Below are 25,711 nucleotides of genomic sequence, written 5' to 3' on the forward strand. Positions count from 1 at the left end.
TTGAAACCCAAAATGTTCATCTACAATAGACAAGGGAATACCACGGTAGCAGGGAGTTAATAAAAACATATGTCTTTCAGATTCAAATTTGCCTAAAGTGAATCATTGATATATTATAAAATATTCCCTTCAGGAGTTAGAATAAAATTCAAACAATATAGGAAATAATTAAAGTGTATTTAACTTTTCTTTTGTTGGTCGAATCACGCCAGCAGCCAATTTGAATATGAAAGGCTTCAGCTATTTTTGACTTACCACGTACACGCTCAATTTAATCTTTATTATAATTTGAAAAGAACAAGTGTTTGAGGTATTTTGTTTTTCTTAAAGAAATGAATATTCAAAGTCTGCTGTGAGGACTCGCTTAGTTTCAGAATTCTCATCGTTTTCAAATGGCTCATGCTTTGGAAACTGATCCGATCAATAAACTTGAAGAAACTCTACAATGTACTGTTTGTCTGGAGCCGCTAAAAGACCCGAGAACTCTTCCTTGCTTCCACTCATTCTGTAAAGATTGTTTGGAAGACGTTGTGAAAACATGTCGTGATAAAGCACCTCGCGGTCGACCAGTTCGAGAGTTTCCATGTCCATATTGTCGAGAGATGTTTACACTTGATCCTGACAAAAATGTCGCCGACATGAGAAAAAATCATTTCATCTGCAACATGGTAAATGCGACAGCCGTACTCAACCGAGATCGTAAATTTGGCGTTCCGTGTTCACATAATTGTAGTCAAAGCTACTCAGTCGCTCGCTGTGTCACTTGTGAGAAATTCTTATGTCGGGAATGTCTGACAGATCACAACAAATATCGAGGACACACTGGTCATTCTGTTCTGACGATGGAAGAGTTGTCAAAGCCGGAGAATCGTAAGAAAATCAATGACAAAATGTATTGCAATGAACATCAGGGGAAAAAACTTAAAGTTTATTGTGAAACCTGCGACCAGCTGATTTGCAAGGACTGCATGGATTTTAAACACGTGAAGGAAAATCATTCATGTTTTCTTGTTAAAGATGTGGCCAACAAATACAAGGAACTGCTCACTTCTAATAATAAAATAATGAATGAAGTTTTAGCTAAGAATATTTACTCTCTTCAGAAATTGTTGCGAACAACAGAAGGACTTGAACGCGATGCAGAATATGCCAAAACTAAAATTACCCAACGAAAAGAGTTCATTTTGAAGAATGTCGTTGAAATGTTGGATCAAAAAACAAAAACACTTTTTAACAAAGTAGAAAATGTTCGCGCAAATACACGAACAAAGTTAGACAAACAAACTAAAGAAACAAAAGAGTATGTAGAAAACTTACAAAGATCTGTTCATCTTTCGAACAAACTGCTCGAGCAAGGCACTGATGAAGAAATATTATCCTCTCAGAAGATAATCCTGGAAAACGCAAATAATCTGAGAAAACGCCTTGCAGATTTAAACAAAACAATTCCTGTTTCAGAATTTAACTACACTCCCCGCGATAATAAAGAACCATTACATAAAGGATTTATGAGAGAGCTGGAAACATGTTTAGGAGAGGTGAATGAAAAGAATCCACAAACAGGTATAGGTTAGTACAGGTAAAGAATGACGACATTAAAGAGCAAGGGGGGGGAGGGGAGGATAAGTCATCATTGTTTGTTATGAAAAAGTTTGTTAGCTAACTCTTATATATACTTGAACAAGTATGCGAGACATGCAGACTATATGAAAAAAGGCGAATTACTCAATTTTTCTGTACAACAAAAGTTATCCTGAGACATTAAAATCGTTAATCGTTAATCATTAAAACTATTAAGTAATTTAGCTTGTAGGTACACCACGTAGGTATTTAATACTGCAAAGCTTTCGGTCCGTTAACCCGGGCCTTCAGCATAGAAAAGCATTATCCAATTGGGCGAAAGCTTCCGAGAGCTGCGACATGTTCCATAATATATTAATCTTTTTTAAAGAACACCCCGCGATCACAAAAATACCAGCAGATTTTGAATTTGAGAAAAAGATTTTGGTGACTGGAATTCCTGAAGGAGTGACTGAAAACCAGGTCTATATTCACTTTCAAAAGAAAAAAAATGGTGGAGGTGAAATTGAAAGATTTACATTAATTAGCGGACGAAAGGCAATAATTGCCTTTGCAGACCCAGAAGGTTTGTCGGTGATTCAAATAAATCATTCGTTTCTTTCAAAGCAGGTGTTCAATCGTGCGCATTTTGAACTACAGTGAGTACTACATAATATAGCACTCAACGATCTCTACACCGTGTTGCAAATACTTAATCTACCTTTGGTCAGAGGACGTGTGAAAAGATAAATAATCAGCATCGCATATTTTAAAAAGAAATTTTCGTAATGTAACTTTGTTTATTTCTTATTTAGTTGCTACAGCAGTGGCCAACAAAAAGCATATCATCTATGGAAATGCCTTGGAGGTGAAACTTCTCCCGGCTGATACAAAATCAAGGATGGAAACATCTCAACTGAGAAACATCTCAACTGAGAAAGAAGCACGAACAATCTTGGTCTCTGGTCTTCCAGGAGACGTGACGGAAAGCAGCGTTCACATTCATTTTCAAAAGAAGAAAAATAGAGGAGGAGAAATTGAAGAAATTACATTATTACCAGGAGGAAAAGCATTTGTGGTATTTGAGGATCCTGAAGGTTTGCCAGTTTCGCGTTATCAGATGATTTCCTTTCGGAACTGCACTTTCTTTGTATCTACATCCCAACGAAACAAAATATAAATAAAGGACGTTACTGTAGAATACTGCTCAAACACGTTTTTAAATAACTACAGTTCAATTTAACGAGGTTTGTCCCCAGATCTTGAATTTTCGTGTCTTTAATTTTTTTCTTGTTTAGTGGCAAAGATGGTTGTAGAAAGGGAACAAATATTCAAAGGGAATTTATTGAAGGTGAATCTTGTGGAAAAAGAAACATTTGAAGATAACGTGGAAAAATTGACGACAGATGAAAGTTCAAGAGGGAAGGAAGCGCGGACGATCACGGTTTTTGGACTACCTGAAGACGCTACGGAAAAAGGTCTTCACATTCATTTTCAAAGGAAGAAAAATGGAGGAGGTGAAATTGAAGAGGTTACGTTATTACCAGGAGGAAAAGCAATGGTTGTCTTTGAGGATCCTGAAGGTTTGTAATATGGGTTTGGTTCAGTGGATTTTTGGGTTACTTTCCCTAACAACTGGTACATTTGTATTGTAACATAAACAGTTTTTCGTCAGGATTGACTTGAAAAAAGTTCCAACAAAAGGAGTGAAAGATGCTTGTTAAATTAGGTGAAGTTTGGGCTCAGATTTCGTAACATTTTTTCTTTGATTTCGTTTCCTTTTCAGCGGCCACGACAGTCGTCAATACTGAGCAAATATTCAAAGGAAACGTGTTCAAGGTGAAAGGAAAAGGAAAAAGTACATTAAATAAAGCGGCAGAAAAATTACCAGAATATGAAACTTCAGGAGGGAAGGAAGCGCGGACGATCACGGTTTTTGGACTACCTGAAGACGCTACGGAAAAAAGATCTTTTCATTCATTTTCAAAAAAAGAAAAATGGAGGTAAAATTGAAGAAATGAGATTATTACCAGGAGGAAAAGCATTGGTTGTCTTTAAGGATCCTGAAGGCTTGTAAAGATGTATTTGCTTGAAATTATCATATTATGACTTGAACTTTTTGCACTTCGCTTGGCACTGATAAAAAACAAATGTTATTGTGCATCTTAATAGTGTATGTCGTATGCATGTATAGCTTGATTATAATTGTAATATCTTTATTTTATTTTATCTTGACTTTATCTTCACATATCTAACGCCCAAATAAAATCAACATTCTTTATGTTCCTTTAGTGGCAAAAATGGTTGTTAATACACCACAGATGATTAGAGGAAATCTTCTGGATGTTAAACTTATTGAAATGGCTGCAAATGAGGTTGTAGAAATATCAGCTCCATGAAGAACTCAGCTACCAGAAATTGGAATGAAGCATATCAAAGCATTTATATAGACGAAGATTGTGAAAGGAATGAACCAAGGAAACCTTTCCAGCAAAAGGATAAAAATAGTCTTAAAGTCTTCTTGGGCAAAGAGACATTAAGTTCATGGAAGAAAGTTCAATGAACACCAAAAGGTGAAGTAGAAGAAAACAAGAATTATTAACAAGGAATATTCCTCCGTTCTACAACAAAGTGTGTTAGTAGCTGTTTATATTTTTTGTGTAAGCGTAGGTACAATTTTTTGTGATTAAATATATTCTTTTGTAAAGATAGATGCAAAATTGCAAATGGTACGAATTCCTAGAAAAATGTTGCTTGAAGCAGAGAAACATTTTGTCTAAACTGACTCTCTAAGGGTCACTCGTATTGGTGCAATGAATAAGCACCTATCAAAGAATCTGTGGTAGTATTTTTTTGTAGTTAAGATGATAAATTATTGCAGCACGACTTCCCATCAACCTTAATGACACTTGTGCTGATCCTTCAGAACCCTTGGCTACCCCGCGGCCCCTTCATCAGCCCTGTAACCAAATGACTTCGAGTAGTTTTAGAAATTGCTTAATAAAAAGGAAAAAACAAATACAATTCTACAAAGTTTTGGTAAGAAAACTAGTGCTTCTCTCATCGAAAAACAAACCAGAAAAAATCCCAGTCCTGAGACGCCCCCCCCCCTTTATCCCACAGGACAACCAATGAGGGGGCAGATTGCTCTTGGAGCACGGGAAAAATCCCGCAGGCGGGCCAGAACAACACTGATGAAATATATTCGGAATCAGTCGCGTCGCGTACAATTTTCTATACTTACAAATCCGGCCAAGAGGTGAAATGAACGCACTGACGGCACTGTGTTCGACTCTTTGTTACAAAATTTTAACAGCCTTGGACATGACATGCACGGTAAGTTTAACAGAACACGGAATCTAAAATAATTAGAATCACCGCAATGTCATTTGATAATTTTGGTAATTTTTTTACATCAGTAATTTTTTTTTTCAAGTGGAGATGAAATTCGATATTCATGTGACAATATACACAAACAAAACTCATATGGCCATAGCAATGCAAAGTCTACCGGGAAGTTGGTGCAGCTTTGGAGTATAGTTGCTCTCATTTGAAATGGCTGGTGCTTTGGAGACGGACCCAATCAATGAACTTGAAGAAAATCTACAATGTACTGTATGTCTGGAGCCACTAAAAGACCCGAGAACTCTTCCTTGCTTTCACTCATTCTGTAAAGATTGTTTGGAAGACGTTGTGAAAACATGTCGTGACGAAGCACCTCGCGGTCGACCAGTTCGAGAGTTTCCATGTCCAAATTGTCGAGAGATGTTTACACTCGATCCTGATAAAAATGTCGCCGACATGAGAAGAAATCATTTCATCTGCAACATGGTAAAAGCGGCAGCCGTACTCAACCGAGATCGTAAATTTGGCGTTCCGTGTTCACATGAGTGTAGTCAAAGCTACTCAGTCGCTCGCTGTGTCACTTGTGAGAAATTCTTATGTCGGGAATGTCTGACAGATCACAACAAATATCGAGGACACACTGGTCATTCTGTTCTGACGATGGAAGAGTTGTCAAAGCCGGAGAATCGTAAGAAAATCAATGACAAAATGTATTGCAATGAACATCAGGGGAAGAAACTTAAAGTTTACTGTGAAACCTGCGACCAGCTGATTTGTAAGGACTGCATGGATTTTAAACACACGAAGCCAGATCATTCATGTTTCCTTGTTAAAGATGTCGCTGATAAATATAAGGAACTACTTGCTTCAAAAAATGAAACAATGGATGGCGTTTTAGCTGAGAACAACTCCTGCCTCGAAGAATTATCCAAAGCGACACAACAACTTGATCGTGATGCTGAAGATGTCAAAAGTAAAATTAAAAAACGAAAAGAGTTTATCTTGAAGAATGTCGCTGAAATGTTGCATGAAAAAGCAGAAACACTTCTGAACAGAGTAGAAGTTATTCACACAGAAGCACGAGAAAAAATGGATAAACAAATCTTGGAAAAAAAGCAGTATGGAGAAAACTTGCAAAATTATGTTTATCTTAGTAAGAAGCTGGTCGAACAAGGCACGGAGGAAGAAATAATTTCTTCTCAAAAGATTATTTTAGATAGCGCAAATAGTCTTCTCATGAAGCAACAAAAAGCGAATTTCGGAGCAGTGTTACCTGTGGTAAAATTTAACTACTCAACCAGTGACTTCAAGAACCCGTTCAACAAAGGGGCCAGGGAACAGCTGATGAACAGTCTGGGAGAAATCAATGATAGTAACAAAGGTAAGTGAGTTGACACAGGTATTCATGAATCCTGACAGGTATCAGGTAGGCTATGGCTATCATTGTTGTCATTGATGCATAAAATGCATAAATTTAATCATGCATAAATTTAATCATGCATAAATTTAATACACTCAAACCAGGCTTTAAACACATGTTAAGAGTAAAAACGCCGGTGGAGTGTCAACTTGTTCCTCGCGCTCTTTAACTTTGTAAAATGCCATCCACTGAAGCCAAAAAATTGTAGATTTGACCCAAGACACCTTGATGGATTTTAATCATTCATATCGTTTAGGTAAAGCTGAAAATGATATTACAGAAAATCTTCAGTCCAGCACAACAACGCAACAATTTCTGGTTGAAGATACGACGGAAGAAAGTTCGTCCAGCAACAGAAATGCAGTAGAAGAATACGACATTGACGAAAAGTTTTCTTGGGTTGTATACAATAGTGTAAAAATTTCTGTATATCAAGGAGATATTACTAAAGAGACAGCCGATTTTATTGTGAATTCAGCAAATGAAGATCTCGACCATGAAAGTGGCAAAACAGCAAGAGCCATCGCAAAAGTTGGTGGGAGATCAATTCAAGATGAAAGTACTGAGATTATGAAGAGACGACGCAATAAACCACTCAATCCAGGGGATGCAATAGTGACAAAAGCAGGAAATCTTCCGTGCAAATTTATCATTCATGCTGTGGGTCCAGGTTCGTATAATTACCGCAGAGACGCTGCCAAAAAAGTGTTATTTGACGCAGTTCTCAAGTGTTTAAAGCTTGCTGGTCAAAATGGCGCTACAAGCATCTCCATGCCTGCTATAGGTTGCGGGGAAGTAGGTGTTCCTGCTCCAATTGGCGCAGAAGTGTTGTGTGAGGCGGCGACAAATTTTGCAAAGAATGCCCCCAAATCCTACAATCTGAAAGACATTCGCTTCGTCGACATCAACAAACAAATTTCACAAGCGTTGGCGCAAGAAATGAAGAAAAGATTTGGTTCTTCTTTCAGACGGGAAATGTCAAAGTAGTCATAATTTGTACCCCAACGTCAATGTAACTCAAAAACTGATCTAACACTACCCTAGATGTAGCAAGTATACATATCAAAAACGAAGCTAACAAATGAATAAAAATCGAAAAGAATTAGTTCAACACAGCAACCCAAGGAAAGGTCTTACTGAGATATTAACTATTTGTCTTAATCCGCTAATATATGAAGAACTGAATTAGGATTTTTGTTTTCTTTTTTTTTATCCACGCATGCTAGCTCGACTGGCAACTGAAAATGTTTTGGTATATTTGTATTCCCCCAGATTTGGTATATTTGTATTCCCCCTTGTGGTATGTAAAAATCTTGTCAATATTTGTATTTCAAAATAGACCATAAAATCAGTTGTTGGCGTCGATATGACGACAACGGGTAAGCATTAATTGAAGAATCTGTGACGGACAGACTATTGCATCACGACCCCTTCCTCCTAAGTGATGGCTTTGTGCCAAGAAAATTTCCTAGATTGTTGAAACCCAAAATGTTCATCTACAATAGACAAGGGAATACCACGGTAGCAGGGAGTTAATAAAAACATATGTCTTTCAGATTCAATTTGCCTAAAGTGAATCATTGATATATTATAAAATATTCCCTTGAAAAGTTAGAATAAAATTCAAACAATATAAGAAATAATGAAAGTGTATTTAACTTTTCTTTTATTGGTCGAATCACGCCAGCAGCCAATTTGAATATGAAAGGCTTCAGCTATTTTTGACTTACCACGTACACGCTCAATTTAATCTTTATTATAATTTGAAAAGAACAAGTGTTTAAGGTATTTTGTTTTTCTTAAAGGAATGAATATATTCAAAGTCTGCTGTGAGAACTCGCTTAGTTTCAGAATTCTCATCGTTTTCAAATGGCTGGCGCTTTGACGGACCCGATCAATGAACTTGAAGAAAATCTACAATGTACTGTATGTCTGGAGCCGCTAAAAGACCCGAGAACTCTTCCTTGCTTCCACTCATTCTGCAAAGATTGTTTGGAAACGTTGTGAAAACATGTCGTGACGAAGCACCTCGCGGTCGACCAGTTCGAGAGTTTCCATGTCCAAATTGTCGAGAGATGTTTACACTCGATCCTGACAAAAATGTCGCCGACATGAGACGAAATCATTTCATCTGCAACATTGTAAAAGCGACAGCCGTACTCAACCGAGATCGAAGAACTGGCGTTCCGTGTTCACATAATTGTAGTCAAAGCTACTCAGTCGCTCGCTGTGTCACTTGTGAGAAATTCTTATGTCAAGAATGTCTGACTATTCACGACAGTTATCGAGGACACACTGGCCATTTTGTTCTGACGATGGAAGAGTTGTCAAAGCCGGAGAATCGTAAGAAAATCAAGGACAAAATGTATTGCAATGAACATCCGGGCGAGATATTGAAAGTTTATTGTGAAACCTGCGACCAGCTGATTTGTAAGGACTGCATGGATTTTAAACACACAAAGCAAGATCATTCATGTTTTCTTGTTAAAGATGTCGCTAATAAATATAAGGAACTACTAGCTTCAAAAAATGAAACAATGGATGGCGTTTTAGCTGAGAACAACTCCTGCCTCGAAGAATTATCGCAAGCAACACAACAACTTGATCGTGATGCTGAGGATGTCAAAACTAAAATTAAACAACGAAAACAGTTTATTTTGAAGAATGTCGCTGAAGTGTTGCATGAAAAAGCAGAAATACTTCTGAACAGAGTAGAAGTTATTCACACAGAAGCACGAGAAAAAATTGATAAACAAATCTTGGAAAGAAAGCAGTTTGGAGAAAACTTGCAAAATTCTGTTTATCTTAGTAAGAAACTGGTCGAACAAGGCACAGAGGAAGAAATCATTTCTTCTCAAAAGATGACTTTGGATAGCGCAAATAATCTTCTCATAAAGCAACAAAAAGAACATTATAAGTTAGTGATATCAGTGGTTAAATTTAACTACTCAAACAGTGACTACAAGAAACCATTGAACAAAGGAATCAGGGAACATCTGATGAACAGTCTGGGAGAAATCAAACATTTGCACGAGGATGCTGACGCAGGTATTTAATGCGTAATAAACGACTCCAAAGGAACTTCCTGCAATCTTGCAGGATCTTGCATGGTAAAAATACAATAGGAAGTTTAATGGTGACATGCATGAGCCGTGACAGGTACCATTAATGATTGTTGACAGTGTTTTTCTTTTAGTGAAATTATCCGTTCCTGAGGGAACGTCCAACTAAACAATTCACTGAAGCCTAAAATCGTAGATTAACACACGACATTCTGATGGACGTTTAATATCTCGTTTAGGTGAAGCAAAACATAAAATAAAAAAAGAAGATCCTTCCAGCACAACAACCCAAGAATCTCTGGCAGTGGGTGAAGATACGACGGAAGAAAGTTTGTTCAACACCAGAAGTGCAGCAGAAGAATACCTCATTGACATTTCTTCGGTGGTATACAAGAACGTAAACATTTCTGTATATCAAGGAGATATTACCAATGAGTCAGCCGATGTTATTGTTAGTCCAGCAGATAAAGATCTCACAAATGATGGCAAAACAGCAAGAGCCATCGTAAGAGTTGGTGGGAGATCAATTCAAGATGAAAGTACTGAGATTATGAAGAAACGACACAATAAACCTCTCAATCCAGGAGATTTGGTAGTGACAAAAGCAGGAAATCTTCCATGCAAATTTATCATTCATGCTCTGGGCCCAAAATTGCGTGAATACCAGTACAAGGAAGACGCAGTAAAAAAAGTATTGTTCAACACAATTCTCCGCTGTTTAAAGCTTGCCGATCAACACGGCGCCACAAGCATCTCCATCTCTGCTATAAGTTGCGGGGGATCTGGCGTCCCTGTCCCAATTTGTGCAGAAGTTCTGTTTGAGGCGGCGACAAATTTTGCAAAGAATGCCCCCAAATCCAACAAGCTAAAAAACATTCGCTTCGTCGACATCAACAAACGGACTTCAAAAGCCTTCGTGCAAGAAATGAAGAGAAGATTTGGTTCTTCTGTCCAAACGAAATTTCGAATTGCTGATATCGTATACACAGAAAGTCAATGTAAAGCAGAATAACTAAACTAACAATGTGAATTTAAATTTAAACTTGAATTTAACAAGCATATAGATTCGCGCCAAGAGCTGAATTTGAATTACTCCATATTTACTTAGTTATAAAAGTTTGGTAAACAAATATAATATTGTTTAACAACTTAGGCAAAATAAAAGTCAAAACCTATAATTCCGTTTAATTACAATGTAGCTCAATTTGATTATCAGTTCAAGTCATTGCAGAAACGATAAACTGAATATGGCAAGTATACCTTACAAAAAACGAAGCCAGAATGAATGGATCTCGGGAGATCAAATTGAAAATATATTTCCCCAGATTGGCTTATTAGTTACTCTGAGTAACTATAGTCTTGTGGTAGGTATCTACTAATCGGAGAAACTGTGACGAACAGACTATTGCATCACGACTTCACTTCAACCTTGACACTGATGAGATTATAATCAAACAGTGGCTTACACTTCCTATCATTATGAATCCGGTCAAGAAGTGAAAGAAGCATTACAAAGAGCACTTTGTTCGAAAACTTTGTTACCAAATTATACCAGCATGAATAATTTCAAACACAATTAGCTTTCTAAGAAACGTCACGCATTTATCATTTACGTTAAGTCTAAAGAAAAACGGAATATAAAACTATAAGGAACCACGCCATTGTAATTTGATACAACCACAAGTGTTTTATACCAGGAATTCGTTCATCCGAGAGGAAGTGAATGTTGATACTCATACGTCATGTGATATCACATACAAACAAAACTCTTTTATAGGCTTGTAGCATCCCTACGACCATTCAAAGTCTACCGTTAAAGTTGGTACAGCTTTGGAGTTTCTCCCGTCTTAAATGGCTCTTCCTTTGGAGAATGACCCGATTAATGAACTTGAAGAAAATCTCGAATGTACTGTATGTCTGGAGCCGCTAAAAGACCCGAGAACTCTTCCTTGCTTCCACTCATTCTGTAAAGATTGTTTGGAAGACGTCGTGAAAACATGTCGTGATAAAGCACCTCGTGATCGACCAGTTCGAGAGTTTCCATGTCCAAATTGTCGAGAGATGTTTACACTCGATCCTGACAAAAATGTCGCCGACATGAGACGAAATCATTTCATCTGCAACATGGTAAAAGCGACAGCCGTACTCAACCGAGATCGTAAATTTGGCGTTCCGTGTTCACATAATTGTACTCAAAGCTACTCAGTCGCTCGCTGTGTCACTTGTGAGAAATTCTTATGCCAAGAATGTCTGACAGCCCACAACAGTTATCGAGGACACACTGGCCATTCTGTTCTGACGATGGAAGAGTTGTCGAAGCCGGAGAATCGTAAGAAAATCAAGGACAAAATGTATTGCAATGAACATCCGGGCGAGATATTGAAAGTTTATTGTGAAACCTGCGACCAGCTGATTTGTAAGGACTGCATGGATTTTGAACACATGAAGCCAGATCATTCATGTTCTCTGATAAACAAAGTGGTAAACAAATACAAGGAACTGCTTGATTCAAGCAATAAGAAAATGGATGATGTTTTAACTGAAAATAATCTATTTCTTAAAACCCTAGAGGACACAAGTGAAGGGCTTGCTCGTGATGTTGAATTCTGTAAGAGTAAAATCACACAACGAAAAGAGTTCATTGCGAAAAAAATCGGCGAGATGTTGGATCAAAAAGTTGAATCGCTTTTGAATGAAGTAGATGAAATCTATAACCATGAACAAGCAAAACTAGACAAACAGACTACAGGAGTCAAGCAGTATGCGGAGAACGTGCAAAGATCCGTTCACCTTTCTAAGAAATTGGTTGAGGAAGGAACGGAAGAAGAAATACTTTCTTCTCAGAAAATGATGTTGGATAGCGCGAATAATCTTCTTACGAAAAGAAACGAGCATCGCGAAGCACCAGTGACATGCGTTGAGAATTTCTACTACACTTACTGCACAAGAGAGGAGGAACCTTTGACCGAAAATATTACGGGAAAGCTGGTAGAAAGTTTAGGGGAAGTTATTAAAAATCCAGGTATGAAAAACAGTATCACCTGCGTGTTACTTATGCCAGTATGTCTGGTGACAGTTCAGAACACCAGTTGACAAATGGGAAGGGCAAGGCACTTTGCAGAAACTGGGGGGAAGGCAAGACACCCTGGAGAAACTGTGGGGAGGGCAAGACACCCTGGAGAAACTGTGGGGAGGGCAAGACACCCTGGAGAAACTGTGGGAGGGCAAGACACCCTGGAGAAACTGTGGGGAGGGCAAGACACCCTGGAGAAACTGTGGGGAGGGCAAGACACCCCGGAGAAACTGTGGGGAGGGCGAGACACCCTGGAGAAACTGTGGGGAGGGCAAGACACCCTGGAGAAACTGTGGGGAGGGCAAGACACCCTGGAGAAACTGTGGGGAGGGCAAGACACCCTGCAGAAACTGTGGGGAGGGCAAGACACCCTGGAGAAACTGTGGGGAGGGCAAGACACCCTGCAGAAACTGTGGGGAGGGCAAGACACCCTGGAGAAACTGTGGGGAGGGCAAGACGCCCTGGAGAAACTGTGGGGAGGGCAAGACACCCTGCAGAAACTGTGGGGAGGGCAAGACGCCCTGGAGAAACTGTGGGGAGGGCAAGACACCCTGGAGAAACTGTGGGGAGGGCAAGACACCCTGCAGAAACTGTGGGGAGGGCAAGACACCCCGGAGAAACTGTGGGGAGGGCAAGACACCCTGCAGAAACTGTGGGGAGGGCAAGACACCCTGGAGAAACTGTGGGGAGGGCAAGACGCCCTGGAGAAACTGTGGGGAGGGCAAGACACCCTGGAGAAACTGTGGGGAGGGCAAGACACCCTGGAGAAACTGTGGGGAGGGCAAGACACCCTGGAGAAACTGGGGGAGGGCAAGACACCCTGGAGAAACTGTGGGGAGGGCAAGACACCCTGGAGAAACGGTGGGGAGGGCAAGACACCCGGCAGAAACTGTGGGGAGGGCAAGACACCCTGGAGAAACTGTGGGGAGGGCAAGACACCCTGGAGAAACTGTGGGGAGGGCAAGACGCCCTGGAGAAACTGTGGGGAGGGCAAGACACCCTGGAGAAACTGTGGGGAGGGCAAGACACCCTGGAGAAACGGTGGGGAGGGCAAGACACCCGGCAGAAACTGTGGGGAGAGCAAGACACCCTGGAGAAACTGTGGGGAGGGCAAGACACTCTGCAGAAACTGTGGGGAGAGCAAGACACCCTGCAGAGACTGTGGGGAGGGCACGACGCCCTGGAAAAGCTGTGGAAGGGCAAGAAATGTTGCACCAACTGTTACACTATAAAGCACCCTAGGTGACTACCAGATTAAGGAGTTCTTTATAACTGACTAGTAGAGCTGTGAAATACTGAAAGCTTAGCTCCCCCAGTAATATGTTTAATCTGTTATAGAATATCAAATACTAAAACATCCAACACATAAGTTTGATTAATATCTTGTTTAGGTGCTGATGGTGGTACTACGACTACGGCATGCAGTGAAAAGAATGAAGACACAAGAAGACAAAGAATTGTTGAAAAATTTTGCCATCCGCTATCAAATAATGTAATGGTTTGTGTGCATCAGGGAGATATCACAAAAGAAACAGTCGATGCTATCGTCAATCCTACGAATGAACAGATGAACCAACGCTGCATGGGGGTGCCGGGAGCCCTTTTGAGCGTGGGGGGGACGGAGATACAGCAGGAATGTAATGACATCAGGAAGAAACGGAAAAATAAAAATCTCAATACCGGAGACGTCGTAGTTACAACTGCTGGAAATCTTCCTTGCAAGTTCATCGTTCATGTGATGAGTCCAAGATGGAATCGACACTCGACTAGTCAGAAAGAGACGGCAAAGAAAGCCTTTTTCAAAGCAGTCCTAAGTAGTTTGATTAATGCATGTCAAAAAGGTGCTACAAGCATAGCCATGCCTTCACTCAGTTCTGGTAGATTTGGCTTTCCCGCCGACGTCTGTGCGGAAATCATGTTTTCGGCAGCGATAGAGTTTGCAGAGAAAGCCAAAGGAACAAACTGTTTAAAAGATATTCGGTTCGTCGATATCCTTTCACAAAGATCACACGTTTTTGTGCAAGAAATGAAGAGACGATTCGGTGAAATTTCAGCACAGCGAGAACGTGTTGAAGAATCGTAAAATGAGAAAACAAACAAACAAATCATTTCCAAATATCGTTGTAGGTTTTGTAAGTTGTAACTTAAAAGTCTCTTAAAAGCCCTAAAACGACTATCTTACCAGAACAATAGCAGACGTTTAACGAACTTAATGATTTACTAATAAGTGACTTGCAAAGAAACAGTTTTAAGTATAGTTTTTAACGTTTTTAAGAAAAATTTCGTCGTTTCATGGATGTAGACGTGTGTGTGTGTGACATGGTTCTAAAATGTTGTTCATTGACTCGTCTGTTTGAATCTGACCTTCTTGGCCCTTGATAGATAATTTATTAGCTTATTTATTATGAGAGTAATGAGACGTGAAAAAGAGACTAGGAACTAGGAACCGAAAATGATCGAGTTGAAGAATTTCCACTTTCATTTTCATTTTTGGTTCGTAGTAAAGCCGTATAGTTTCCGGGGAATACCGTGATTCGGCGGAATGCCTTGACATATTATAGAAACCTGATAACAACAACGCAGATGTTAGAATAGAGTAGACTGTGGACATGTGGACAAAGTTCTGAATATCACAGAGACACAAGCGAGACATGGATGAATGCGAATCCAGTGTCATTGAAGTGACGGGAATCAGCAGCACCACTTCGAAAGAAAATTTGGAGAATTTTTTCTCTTCCCGCAAACGTGGTGGAGACATTGTAAAGATTGAATATACCGAAGGAGACGACCACGCATTCATCACTTTCGCAAATGCCGAAGGTAGGAATAGACCAGGTTTCCTCTATCCCCATCAGATATTTATAAGAATTACCATTCGTTTAGCAAAAAGCCGGAGATCGCTGTCGTTGACCGGGCAAAGCTTTAAGCTACAAATAACAAGGAAACGAACCATGAATTACATCGGGGGGTTTTTATTACGACGGATTGATTTCGTCGGCTAAATGTTGATCGAATATTTATATCGAGCCTTGCCGAAACCCGCTATCATCAGGGCTAACGGAGCTGATATAATTCCAATTGAAAATTCATCGAAAATCTGACGCAACCTCGACTTGTCGATTGTCGCAAATACAAATGTTGCAATTCGGGTTATAGCAATAGTTGCAAATCGTCTGGGTATAAGGCTATAAGCAATCCAAAATTCGCTGGGATTTGTTTCTGCATCAAATCATAAAGTCTAATCGACTCCTTTAAACAGATATAGTGCTTATTGCATACAGTACAATTGTGTGTGGACAATATTATCGTAAAAATAACGTAATTTGATTCGTCTTTCGTTTTCGAAATCCGGAGGTCCTGGGCACAGTCACTAAACTAGATCGCAACTGAAGTTATAATTGAATCTGCAAGGCATTTTAAATCTTGGATTATTGTTTGAGAGGCAATTTCCTAGTGCAGACGTTTCAAACAAACACAGAACAAGCTTAGGTGTTAGTTTCGGTCGGTAAACAAAGACTTACTGTCACTTAAACCCCGTCTGAAATTCTAATAGGAATTCTGATAATCCTAACTTTTTAACTCATAAACGTCGGTTGTAGATATCGTGGTAGTAATGACAGTAAAACGCATTTGAAAACAGGTTGTTGTTTGGAGTATTTACAACTTAGACAGAAGTTTAAACATATCTGGCTCACTTCCGGTTTCGTATTCATAAATTCTTGGAACGCAACACGTTCAGCAGAGATAAAGGAATATAATATATTTATATATTCAACCGCTTACTGTGTTGAAACGATAATATTTTGGACGAAAGGTTCTTGCAGAATTTCATGTTACTCTGATGAAACTACTAATGTTACGTCATGAAGGGGTTTTCCCATTGAAAAACGCAAGGGTCCTGACTCGAAGAATAAAAAAAGGGTGATAGCCTGCATACAGGTGGTGCAGGGTAGCGGACCTTATACCAAGGGACGTTACAAGGTTACATTCATACGGATGGCGATAACCCGATATCTATCGTTAGATTTTAAATAATCATACTTAGCAGTCTATTTTGCATTTATGTTGACATCTGCCAAGATCATTAATTGATAAGAAAATGTCATAACCGTGCACTTAACTATATACTTCACACCACAAGCACCTGCAAGTGATCCTAAATCAGATGGACAAATTGAGTCCGAAACAAGCCTGAAACAACCGCTTTTGAGCAAAAATAAAAGTGCTTGAAAATAATCAACGTAGGTTTATATAGTCGAGTTGCCGTAAGTAAACTGGCGATAATTTGTTTTAGACAAAAGGTTTAAGTTGTGTTCGTGATATAAAATGTAACAGTTCGCCATTAAGTATATAATAAACGGCCAAAAACGTCATTGATGTTGCATGAAAAATATGCTTATAGGTGCCAACAAAGCATTGGAAGAAAGCCCGCATTCCATGGGACAGTGCACGCTTGTAGCGAGAAAAAAGAAGGCGAAAGTCTGGGAGAAAAACAAAATATTGGTTGAGGGAATTTCTACAACAACGACCAGAGATGGTTTGATGTTCTACCTGGAACGGATAAGTGATTTGGAGGTGAAAGAGATGATTTATGGAACAAGAAGCAACCAGACTGTAAACGCAATTGTAACGTTTGAAAGCTCCATAGGTGAGTTTGGAGGAACTTCAACAAGATATGTAAATGCAATAACCCTGCATGTGTACAAGTTATTGCCATACAAAAATCGTTCACTCATTTTGGTGGAAAATTATAAGGAATTATGATTGCCAGAAAATGGGTCAAAAAATAAACCATCAACTATCATTCATTTCTGACCCAAAGCCAAATAAGTTTACGATGAAAAATATTCGTGTTTTTGTTTAGATTTCGATAAGATACAGGAAGGTTTAAGAAAGAAGTCATCTTTAGATGGAAAACAAATATCAATAAAGACAGTTCCTCTTTGCAGCACGATCCTAGTGAAAAACTTACCGTCTTCAGCAACACACGACTCGGTCCTGTACAAATTTGAAAATAAAAGAGTGGGAGGCGGCGAGGTTAAGAGGGTCGAACTGGATCTGGAAAAGAAAATAGCATTGGTTGAGTTCAAAGATCCAAGTGGTAAGATGGCCGGATAGATCGCTCGTTTCACCTAAAACGTTCCTATTTGTGGAGACTGAAAGTCGTTAGTATTTGAATTGTATGTGAATAGTTTCCAAAGTAAGGTCTGGGTTATTATAGTTCAGAAATATGACAATTTTTACCGATAATCACTGGTATTGCATTTAAAGTCCGGATTCTTCAGTTAAATGTGCATTGAATGTTAGTGTTGGTTTAGGGAAACGAAGGCAGAAACATATCATTATTGGGTCCTTATTCCCATTTTCGTACTTCCCACAAAACCAACAACAGCAATCATTATGGACGATCACACAATATCCATTCCAATAACAGCCGCGACTCAGATTGACCTGAAGTTGATTGTATATCTCGTGCTTGGATAAGCGTAACATTAGCCAGACAGTGTCTTTTAAAGGTATACCTTACTTTTCTAGTTATAAACAACGTTCTTTCTATCTCACAAACGTTGGACAATACGATCCTAACCGTGGAACACTATTACCCAATCCTTGGTAGTTTAACTGACTTACAATCAGAAACAACAGAAGAAGATGGAATACGAAACTCGACCAGCCTTGTAGAAACTACACCAAAACAAGAACGTCCCAAAGCTGCAGGCTTCGTTACAGCGATTGACAGTGACTTATATCACTACCTGAAACAAAATCATCCTGCCCAGCTTTCCCATGCCTTGAGAGAGCCACAGCCGAGCATCGAGACGAAAGGAGATTCGGTACATTTTTCATTTTCCAGCGAGGAAACAAAAGAACACTTCCTTACTGATATGAAAGCATTCAAATACGAAATCGTACCGATTAATCCAACTCTGCTCGAACAAGGATTAGAGAAAGAGTTGCAAGAAATATTCTCAGTGTTCAGCGTTGCTAAATCAGTTTCCTTCATCGAGAGATATGGCGAAGGCTTTCTAAAGCTTGTCGGAAGAGCCGTGGTTACATTTGATAAGGCACATGAGGAGGTGAGAAAGTGCATTGCCAAAGTCGAAAAGCGAACGAATCGATGCGATGATTCCATACAATTATTACCTGTTCATCTGAAGTTGCTTCAACACTCGACAAAATTTCAGCGGCAAGTATTTACAATATATAGCAATATTTATAACTGACCAGCATGCATGCAGTAACAATGCAATTAACTGAAAGCATTTTATCGCCGTTATTTGAACAGCTTGGAAAACTCGTTGAAGCGAGATGGTTTGGAAATAATACAAGACGAAACAACCGGAAGAATAAACGTGAAAGGCTCACCAACACAAATACAACAACTCAAAAGTGAAACGCAAGAAATCGTTGGCCTTTTTGAAGAGCGTTCCTTGAATGGAAACAGGTTTTCCTTGTTGAAGGCAAACAAAGCTATTTCACACGTAAAGTCATTGTTGACCGCGGAGAATTCCACGGTGGAAGTTGTAGTCGATGATAAAGGAATGGTAACACTGTATGGTATGCAAAAGACACACGTAGACAAAGCTTTTGATATTATTGTGAATGCTATGGTTGAAATAAAACTCCCTGAAGGTAAGTTCTGTATATGTTTATAATACATCTTCACTTATAAATCTTTCAACGGAGACTACCCAGTCGAAAAAAACATCACAGTTCACTCCTTTTCAGTTCTAAACGTTTTGTTTCAGGTTTGCGAACGAAATCATCCCAGGATGCATTGCTCAACGAGTTAGGGACATCGACTCCGCTTTCATTACAAAGAGAAGATGGCGTTCCACGAATCGTCTGCTTCAAGAAGCATTTGCGAAACCTGAATGCGAAAGTCGACGATTTTAAAGAACGAAAGAAAACAGTAGAACAAAGAGTACGACTTCAAAAGGCAGTCCTACGCTATCTCTCGACCTACGGAGAAACTACCTTGGAAGGCTTGCGGCTTTCATCACCTGGCTTGAAGATAGAGATTGGAAGCGAAGCCTTGGTTCTATCTGGTGAGAAGCCATTAGTCGAGAATTGTTGTGTGAGCATACAAGATCTTACAAAAGGTTTGTAATGTATTTTCTTTGGAACGTGTTTGATAGTTTGTTCAATCAGCCAACAGCATATTTGTATATGCTTCTTATTTTGAAAACCCTCAATGGGGTCCCTATACGACTTCTTTTTCAGATCTAAAGGTGGAGAAGATGGATTACGGAACACCGGAAACAGCGTCGAGTATAAAAGGAATGGCGTACATGGCAATTGAGAGCATAGAAAGAAAACATCGATGTGGGATTGCAGTCACAATCAACGATCAGCCAGAAAGACAGATTTCATTCCGATCACAAAATGCAACCACTGTTAGTATCAAGGAAGACAGGAAGCGTACAATGCAGTGTCGATACACTTTCCCGAACGGTAAGATCATTGAGGTACATCAAGGAGATATCCTGGAACATCCCGTAGACTACTTAGTGAACTCTGCGAACGAGGAGCTCAAGCATGCTGGTGGACTTGCCAGGGCGATAGTTGAGAAAGGAGGGCGTAAAATCCAGGAGGACTGTTTCCGTGCCTTAAATGAACTGGGAACGGCAAAACTTTTACTTGCGGAGGTTATCCCTACTGACGGAGGGAAATTGATGTGTAAGGAAATACTTCATGTAGTGGTGCCAACGTATCGTCCGTCTGATGGTTATGGTGAAGGCGAAACAAGGGAAGAGTGGTACTTAAGGTGGGTCAATGTTATTTTATAATGTATGGGATAAATGAGAGGGATTGTGATGGTAAATGATGAATGGATGGATGGCTGGATGGATGGCTGGATGGATGGATGGGGATGGTAATGAGCTATGCTGGTTAATGGTGGTGAAGATGGAGTTGTTACCAACAGTCATTGGGACTATGGTGGTTAATTATGGTAAGAGTGAGGATAGGGATGAGGGATTGTGCTGGTTAATTATGATGAAGATGAGAGTGTTTCTAGCAGTGTTGATGACTATGTAATGATGGTCACAGCTAACTTTACCAATGCTTCATTCCTAGGCACTGTTGTACTAATGTCCTGGAGAAGGCAACTAAGGGTCAAACTATTGCAATTCCAGCGCTGGGCACAGGAATCTACAGGATTCCCTACGACATCAGTGCAAAAAGCTTGGTAGCAGCGACTTGTGAATTCTTACAAGAAAAACCTTCCCACAGTTTACAACAAGTTCATTTTGTCGATAACGAACCCTCGGCCATCGAGGCGTTGATGAAAGAAATAGTGGGAAGGTTTAGTTGTGATTCAAACTTACATATCAACGAACCGGTTCGAGATAGATGGAGACCGTTGCTAGGCGCATCTGGTGGAGTTTCGCCACTGGATACCACCAAAGCATGTGATCATTTTACATTTAAAACTCCCGAGGGAATGGAAGTGCACCTGACCATTGGAAACGTTGCAAAATCCACGGTAAGTAGTTTATTTTTAAAACGAATAACCTCCGAGTTTTTGTAAACATCGTAAGCAAACTTAAGTCAATTTAAGTCCAACAAGCTTTCCAAATAAATGAGATGAAGCTAATGTAAATTTTCTATCATCTTCAATTAGACCGATGTTATCGTGAACACGGTTGGAAGTGATCTGAACCTTACGAAGAATCCTTGCTCAAAAGCAATTCTTGACGAAGCTGGAAGTGGACTGAAAAGCTTATGCGAGAAATGGATAAAAGATAAGCATCAGCTTAAAGAAAGAGACTTTGCAATCACAGATGGCGCCAAGTTGAAATGCAAGAAAGTTTTTCATGTTTCATGCCCCAGATGGACAGCTGATCAAGGAGAGAAGGTAAATGGACACATGCATGTTCAGCTTTGCAAAAGTTTTTTATTTACAGCCATATGCATGTTTCTGAGATGCAGCTTAGCATTCGTTAACCTGCTTTCTTCAGTGAACTCAAATAAGCCTGGAAGCTAGCTCTGCGAAAAATTTGAAGCCAAGACCACCTATGATCCAGGCCTCCACGCGGAAATTTCTCAGGTAAGATGGCGGCAATTATGATTCTACCTTTGAAATTTCCGCAATTTCCTACAAGAAAGGCTTCATGAACCGCCATCTTGGCTTCACTCATTAATGAGGGAAAGTCAGAGAGTGAGCGTTCTAGTCTTATTTGAGTTCACCGGCCCCTTCCTGTTGTTACCTTGGCGTTCTACATGCATTTATATCGAAACATTTCGCATTACTTTTCTGTAGCAACTCCGTGAGGTTGTGCAAAAACTGTTGTGCAAAACCGCAGCTCTCTCGCTCACCTCGATCTCAATGCCTGCTCTCGGCACCGGGACTCTGGGATTCCCGGTAAAATTGGTCGCGAAGATCTTGTTTGAAGAGGCGACGCAATTCAGTTCAGATCACAAGCCTTCCCCCAAAATCAAAACGGTTAACGTTGTCGTTTACAAGGGGAATAAGACAGCCGTCGATGCATTCAAAGAACAATTTCAAGGCTTCTCACCAACTGCTGACGTGAATGCACGAAAAACAAAACGAGGTTCGGAAAGTGGTGCAGGTATTTTGAAGACAACCCGTAAAAAGATTTCGGGTGCCTTCGACAGAAGTTCGGGCAAAGAAAAAGATAAAACACACGGAGTTGAGGTGGAAATTGTTCAAGGAAATATAGTCGAGGAATCCACTGATGCAATCGGGTTCCTGGTTGCCGAGGATATTACACAAGGTACGTGTGCGGATAATGATCAAATTTCACGGAAACTGTCCTAGAAACTACAATAACAAGACTTACCGATCTTTGTGCACGGTCAAAATGCGATGCGATCGTAGGACTTTCCCAGATACACTAAGCTTTACAGGATCATGTTGCCCAAAATCCGTTTAAGTTGCATGACATGGTCAACTGAAAATAAAAAGCAACAGGGTTATTTGAGCCGACCAACGATAAGTTTCGGTTTTGACATCTTAGGAGGTAGATAAAACTGTCATTTACTGTACGTCTGTATTTTAAAAGCTTACTCGAACTCAAACTCATCGAGTGGGAGATACACTGGAATAAGAGTTTGATTTTTAGAGTTTTATCTTAAATCTTTCCACTGAGTATGTCACACTCAACGAACGAGCTTTTTAAATACAGGGTTAATTTTGACTTATCTATTGTTTCAAAAAAAGTGCATGTATGCAAACACCGAGTTCCTTTGACGATAAGACCATAATAAAAATGTGAATTTTTTATTACCAAGGAGGGCAAATTGGAAGGGCGCTTTATAGAGGAGCCGGTGAAGATTTAAGAAAAGAATACATTAATATTGGATTGAACAGGATTGACCCTGGAACGGTAGTCATGACAACGGCAGGGAATTTGAAGGTTTGCAAATTGCTGCACATGGTTATAAAGGCGCCCACCGACAAATCGACGATTCAAAATGCAGTTACAAGGTGTTTAAACGACGCTGACATGTACGGCTTCGCCTCGTTGTCTCTTCCCGCGGTCGGAACCGGTCACTTACAGAGAGATGGCAAACAATCCGCCGAGATTTTATACCACTGCATCAAAGAATATCGTAAAAGAGATAACAAGTCCTTGAAGCTCATTCGTATTGTTATTTTACAAGAAAATGTTTTCGAGGAATTCCGTGGAGCTTTCGCACGCAAAGATCCGGGCGCAGAGTCATCGAAAGGTAACAAAAATATGTTGATTCTGTCTTCTCGCAGATAGCTTGGAATTGGTTACAAAAGACTTCTAAACTAAACTATCATATAGAGAATTATCTCCTATTGATCCAGTGTTACTACAGGAGGAAACCTAAACTCAACTAACTTGATTTATACTGGATAGATAGCTCTATCAGTTCTAATCTGCTCTTCTTAGAGGTCCAGTAAAGATCATCTCTTATTGATTCAATGTTACTACAGGAGGAAATCTAAACTAAACTAACTTTATTTATACTGGATAGCTCTATCAGTTCTAAACTGTTCTTCCTAGAGGTCTAGTAAGGATCATCTCATATTGATCCAGTGTTACTACAGGAGGAACCTAAACTAAACTAACTTTATTTATACTGGATAGCTCTATCAGTTCTAAACTGTTCTTCCTAGAGGTCTAGTAAGGATCATCTCATATTGATCCAGTGTTACTACAGGAGGAAACCTAAACTAAACTAACTTAATAGTCAGCAAACCAATGTTTTCTCCAACAGGAAGCACACGTAAGACGAGGCAACAGATTACTCTGGAAATTGCAGCAGAAAGTTCGAGCGACATCGCAGCAATCAAAAAAGAACTGAAACGGGTCGAGGAAGAACAATGTCATACTGAGACCATCGAAACACAACAGGAGATTGATGTGAGACAGCTGGAAAAAATCATGGAAATACAGGACCTCCACGATGTTCGTATTGAGTGTAAACCCACTATTGGATACATCAGAATCAGCGGGCTGGCAAGGAATGTATCGATTGCAGTGGGAAAGATTCACAATATTATCCACGACTGGGAACGAGAGAGACATCACACGGATGTGACCGTCCGAGAGGTTTAATTTTTACATTTACGTTTTAAAAAAGGGTTCACTTTATCTTCCTTTTCAAACACGGATGCCTGTTCTTTTAATTTCATCTAAGCGGGATCATGTAAACAGTTCCTTACTATCAGTAACACCTAATGATTCTTTAGGTTGAATGGTTCTATTACGAGGGTGATAAAGGTGTTGTTATTCCTGAAAAGTACGCAAAACAAATCAGCGCCAAGATAGAGACGGCGTACAAGAGAAATCCTTCTGGAACTGTCGAAGTTGGTGACGATGAGAAATATAAAATAGATTTCAAAACCATGACAGAGACATGTTTGACTTCAAACGAAGGCCTGATGAAAGTCTACAGACGCCCGTGTGAAGGTATCACCGATTATTATGAATTGTGAGATATTTTACGAAAGAAAAAATCGATAGAACGTGTTTTACAATTTCACTCTGTTTGTATACGTGAAACTCCCATCAAAGTAGAATAAATGAAAAGAAGCTAATCCTTAGGAGTGTTGAAAGACATATGGTACAAATGATGTTGATGTAAAGACATCGCAAACCGATTAATTTTACATCTTTAACTTCTTCGAGACGGTTTATTCTTTAAGATTGGTTTCTCCTTATGCGTGTTAAAATTATCAAATTATATTGTATTTATGTCACTTTTCAGCATTTCCATTTCCTAAAAATTGGGAATACCAGCCGATTGATGGTTCCACTGGGCAGGAGCTTCAAGTGTTTCGCTTCAATATCGAGAAACAAGACACAGAATATGACGAAATTCATGACAAGTTTCTAGCATCGCTCTCATTAGCGGCAAACGTTCCCAATGTGGAGGTTGTAAAGATTGAAAGAATTCAAAATCCAGGATTGTATCAATTGTACCAGGGAAAGAAGAAGAAAATGTGCAATGATGGAAATGAACTGGATCTGTATCATGGAACAACAAAAGATGCTGTGGAAAAAATTAACTGCACTGGTTTTAACAGATCTTATTGTGGAAAAAATGGTAAGCACAATATTCAACTGCAATTCATAGAAACTTTCTAAACTTCCCTCTAGTAAAGCATCAAGCATGTACGTGACCCCTAACCACACTTTGATGCAGTTGTTGATCATGTTTTAATTTTCAGCTGTGAAGTTTGGCAATGGTGTATATTTTGCCAGAGAAGCTTGGTATTCATCAAGAAGACAATATGCTGTTCCTGATGAGAAAGGTCTACAGTATATGTACATAGCCAAGGTCTTGGTCGGTAAATACACAAAAGGAAAAGAAGGTCTGATTGTTCCGCCACCAATTGACGCTAGCAATCCAAATGTTAGTTACGACTCTGTTGTTGACAATGTAGCAAAGCCATTGATCTACGTTGTTTTTTATGACTATCAGCACTATCCGGAGTACCTAATTACATTCAAGTGTTCTTGAGTGACAGAAACTGATGAAATGAGTTGTGAAATCTCACAAGATTTCAATAATAAGTAGCTACAAATGCTTTTTAAAATGCTAATAATAATCAATCATCATCTCATGTTCATTTGAAATTTGTCTGTTGTCATAAACTGGGAAGTTGGGTTTTAATAGACACAGCAAAACCTCCATCACAGGGGCAGGCTGAGCCCATCTATTTCCATGTCCATATTATAATTCTTGCCACCCTCTTAGTGTATCACATAAGAATGATTTAGTAAAGTTTTTTTAAGAAGGGTTAAGGGA

The 25,711-nt window shown here is 39.5% G+C and overlaps 5 protein-coding genes across 6 annotated transcripts; all 5 read left to right on the top strand.

Annotated features, from left to right (window-relative positions):
- The first annotated feature begins 295 nt into the window (after nucleotides 1-295).
- On the top strand, nucleotides 296-4,401 carry LOC114522489. Of its 2 annotated transcripts, none has more exons than XM_028543181.1 (6): nucleotides 296-1,569; nucleotides 1,952-2,146; nucleotides 2,376-2,657; nucleotides 2,859-3,143; nucleotides 3,347-3,563; nucleotides 3,853-4,401. In XM_028543181.1, the coding sequence occupies exons 1-6, from the start codon at nucleotides 393-395 to the stop codon at nucleotides 3,869-3,871; spliced, it is 2,175 nt and encodes a 724-aa protein (XP_028398982.1). In that variant the 5' UTR covers nucleotides 296-392; the 3' UTR covers nucleotides 3,872-4,401. The 2 variants fall into 2 exon arrangements, with proteins under 2 accessions (XP_028398982.1, XP_028398983.1); XM_028543182.1 differs by having other exon boundaries at nucleotides 296-1,563.
- Nucleotides 4,402-4,975: 574 nt separating this feature from the next.
- On the top strand, nucleotides 4,976-7,854 carry LOC114522494 (probable E3 ubiquitin-protein ligase MID2). The gene is made up of 2 exons (XM_028543186.1): nucleotides 4,976-6,286; nucleotides 6,582-7,854. Exons 1-2 carry the CDS (start codon nucleotides 5,116-5,118, stop codon nucleotides 7,310-7,312), a joined length of 1,902 nt encoding a protein of 633 aa, XP_028398987.1. The 5' UTR covers nucleotides 4,976-5,115; the 3' UTR covers nucleotides 7,313-7,854.
- A 305-nt stretch (nucleotides 7,855-8,159) lies between these two features.
- On the top strand, nucleotides 8,160-10,546 carry LOC114522492 (tripartite motif-containing protein 45-like). The gene is made up of 2 exons (XM_028543185.1): nucleotides 8,160-9,373; nucleotides 9,627-10,546. The coding sequence occupies exons 1-2, from the start codon at nucleotides 8,245-8,247 to the stop codon at nucleotides 10,397-10,399; spliced, it is 1,902 nt and encodes a 633-aa protein (XP_028398986.1). The 5' UTR covers nucleotides 8,160-8,244; the 3' UTR covers nucleotides 10,400-10,546.
- Nucleotides 10,547-11,106: 560 nt separating this feature from the next.
- LOC114522496 (E3 ubiquitin-protein ligase TRIM36-like) lies at nucleotides 11,107-14,920 on the top strand. Its single transcript, XM_028543188.1, has 2 exons — nucleotides 11,107-12,409; nucleotides 13,852-14,920. Exons 1-2 carry the CDS (start codon nucleotides 11,239-11,241, stop codon nucleotides 14,541-14,543), a joined length of 1,863 nt encoding a protein of 620 aa, XP_028398989.1. The 5' UTR covers nucleotides 11,107-11,238; the 3' UTR covers nucleotides 14,544-14,920.
- A 74-nt stretch (nucleotides 14,921-14,994) lies between these two features.
- On the top strand, nucleotides 14,995-25,710 carry LOC114522482 (protein mono-ADP-ribosyltransferase PARP14-like). The gene is made up of 15 exons (XM_028543171.1): nucleotides 14,995-15,280; nucleotides 16,863-17,108; nucleotides 17,325-17,561; nucleotides 17,996-18,647; nucleotides 18,747-19,093; nucleotides 19,210-19,563; nucleotides 19,685-20,228; nucleotides 20,540-20,948; nucleotides 21,087-21,320; nucleotides 21,726-22,200; nucleotides 22,718-23,155; nucleotides 23,675-24,009; nucleotides 24,150-24,369; nucleotides 24,668-25,006; nucleotides 25,131-25,710. The coding sequence occupies exons 1-15, from the start codon at nucleotides 15,112-15,114 to the stop codon at nucleotides 25,421-25,423; spliced, it is 5,292 nt and encodes a 1,763-aa protein (XP_028398972.1). The 5' UTR covers nucleotides 14,995-15,111; the 3' UTR covers nucleotides 25,424-25,710.
- The last annotated feature ends 1 nt before the right edge of the window (nucleotide 25,711 follows it).

The sequence above is a fragment of the Dendronephthya gigantea genome, unplaced genomic scaffold (assembly GCF_004324835.1).
Source record: "Dendronephthya gigantea isolate DGI-Jeju-01 unplaced genomic scaffold, DenGig_1.0 000023F, whole genome shotgun sequence".
NCBI classification, from domain to species: Eukaryota; Metazoa; Cnidaria; class Anthozoa; order Malacalcyonacea; family Nephtheidae; genus Dendronephthya; species Dendronephthya gigantea.